Genomic DNA, 2,351 nt, shown 5'->3' with positions numbered 1-2,351 from the left:
TAACACTCAAATAAGGACACCGACAACTTCCAGGCATTCATCCCCAGAATATGTCATTCCACATTGTTTTCAAAATTGTTTCATCAGGAAGTTACCCAATATTAAACTTATCTTTTCTTGATTGTTTTATCATGTTAATTCAGGAATAATAAATCTAACATTTTGCCACTCAAGCTAGTTGCTGAATCACAAATCACTTAATAAGTTATTTTTATTTAGTACTTAAACATCATATAGAAAAAAAATCAAGATATGAGATAGAGAATATCTCTGTTGGACTCCAATCTCAAGGATGTCTGAAGTGACATGAACTTTTTCATGTATAAGCAGGGTTAGATAGAATTTGGATATAGTAGAGCTCAAGAAATTAAAAACACTTCAAGTATCCCTGATAGGTCTTCTCAAGACATGATATGTACTAAAGATCTTCAAATTTTCCAATAGGATAATGGATTGAATCACATGTGCTAAACATTTTTCATGTATATTAACTGCAATATGTGTAACACTAGAAGTTGCAAAGAACAAATACCTTGATTATTCTAACACCTTACTCTGAATATTCAGCTGATACATTTTTTCTCCTCTCTCTTTTTGTTTAACATTTTATGTATGAAAGAATTTATAGAAGAGTATGGCTGACTTTACTCCTGGAAGCATCTGATGTTCAGATAAGGATGACAGAAAGTGTTGATAACATTGAATGGAAGAAAATAAATATTAAAGTGTTATTTTACATTTTCCCAGTAGTCTGGAATAAAGGAAGTGGAGCAAGAATTACTAATGAGAAGTAAGCTCAAATTCTGATATGCACAATCACCAGTAGTGGCAGGAAAAATGTCTATTACTAATGACACCCAATTCCGTCCTTCTTCATTCCTGTTGCTGGGAATCCCAGGGCTAGAAGATGTACACATCTGGATTGGATTTCCTTTTTTGTTTGTGTATCTCATTGCCTTCCTGGGTAATGCTGCTGTCCTGTTTGTGATCCAGACTGAGCATAGTCTCCATGAGCCCATGTTCTACTTCCTGGCCATGTTGGATTCCATTGACCTGGGCTTGTCCACAGCCACCATCCCCAAAATGCTGGGCATCTTCTGGTTCAGTCTCAGGAAAATATCTTTTGAAGACTGTCTTTCCCAGATGTTCTTCATCCATTTTTTCACTGCCATGGAGAGCATTGTGTTGGTGGCCATGGCCTTTGACCGCTATGTTGCCATTTGCAGGCCCCTTCGGTACACCATGATCCTCACCAGCAAAATCATCATCCTCATTGCCGCCATTGCTATCCTGCGGAGTCTGTGCATGGTGGCTCCACTGGTGTTTCTTCTCCTGAGGTTGCCCTTCTGTGGGAATCATATCATCCCTCATACCTATTGTGAGCACATGGGCATTGCCCATCTGGCCTGTGCCAGCATCAAAGTCAACATAATATTTGGCCTTGGAGATATGTTTATTTTGTTCTTGGATGTGATTTTTATTATTCTTTCTTATATCAGGATACTGTATGCAGTTTTTTCTCTGCCCTCCTGGGAGGCCGGCTTAAAGCTCTCAATACCTGTGGCTCTCACATTGGGGTTATATTAGCCTTTTTCACACCAGCATTTTTCTCTTTTTTGACACATCGTTTTGGCCACAACATCCCTCGATTTATACACATCCTCTTAGCCAACTTATATGTGGTTGTTCCACCAGCTCTCAATCCTGTAATCTATGGGGTCAGGACCAAACAGATTCGAGGGAGAGTATTAAGAATTTTTTTTAAAAAAGAGTGGTAACCACCAGTCGTCTTAAAATGCTATACAATTCATATTTATTCTGTGTGTTTATTAGAAGAGATTTATTGCCTAAAAGCTAGACATCAGGGTGCAATGGTGAATATAAGCTGTAATGACATTTTTTTTCTCCACAACCTTTTGAGTTTTAAGGATAGTAATGAGTTTATTTATGATAATATTTTGATCTATAAATATTACATCTTTCACAAAGTGTATTTATATTATTTTTATAATGAAGGTAATCCTAAAAAGAGTACCTTGTTTTCATATTAATAGCTTAGTGCTTGGTGGCATAAAATATTTCACCTAAAAATCTAACTGTTGGGGGAAGTAGAAAAATAGGCCATATAACTTTAAAATTTTAGCAATTTCCAAATCACCGAAGGGAATATGAGAGCAATAGAATAAAAATTGTTCAGGCATTGAAGATAATTTTTGTTACAAGATTCTCAAAATGTTAATGATATTATTTAACTCATTAGCATTTACTGTTTTAAATACTTTACTTACATCAACACAGTGGTTTTTTATGTAAATTCTATGATTTGGCAACTGTTAAATATTCCATTTTTA

At 35.7% G+C, this 2,351-nt stretch overlaps 1 protein-coding gene across 1 annotated transcript; it reads left to right on the top strand.

The window, feature by feature from the left end:
* Window positions 1-831: 831 nt before the first annotated feature.
* Window positions 832-1,778, top strand: LOC103266371 (olfactory receptor 52E8-like). The gene is given in 2 exon segments (XM_008063973.1): window positions 832-1,534; window positions 1,537-1,778. Coding segments are annotated over 2 exon segments (939 nt in total). The 5' UTR covers window positions 832-837.
* Window positions 1,779-2,351: the final 573 nt, after the last annotated feature.

This window comes from Carlito syrichta, unplaced genomic scaffold (genome assembly GCF_000164805.1).
Source record: "Carlito syrichta isolate Samal-C Ts95f unplaced genomic scaffold, Tarsius_syrichta-2.0.1 Scaffold307167, whole genome shotgun sequence".
Lineage (NCBI taxonomy): Eukaryota > Metazoa > Chordata > Mammalia > Primates > Tarsiidae > Carlito > Carlito syrichta.
This window is presented reverse-complemented; position numbering and strand designations above follow the sequence as displayed.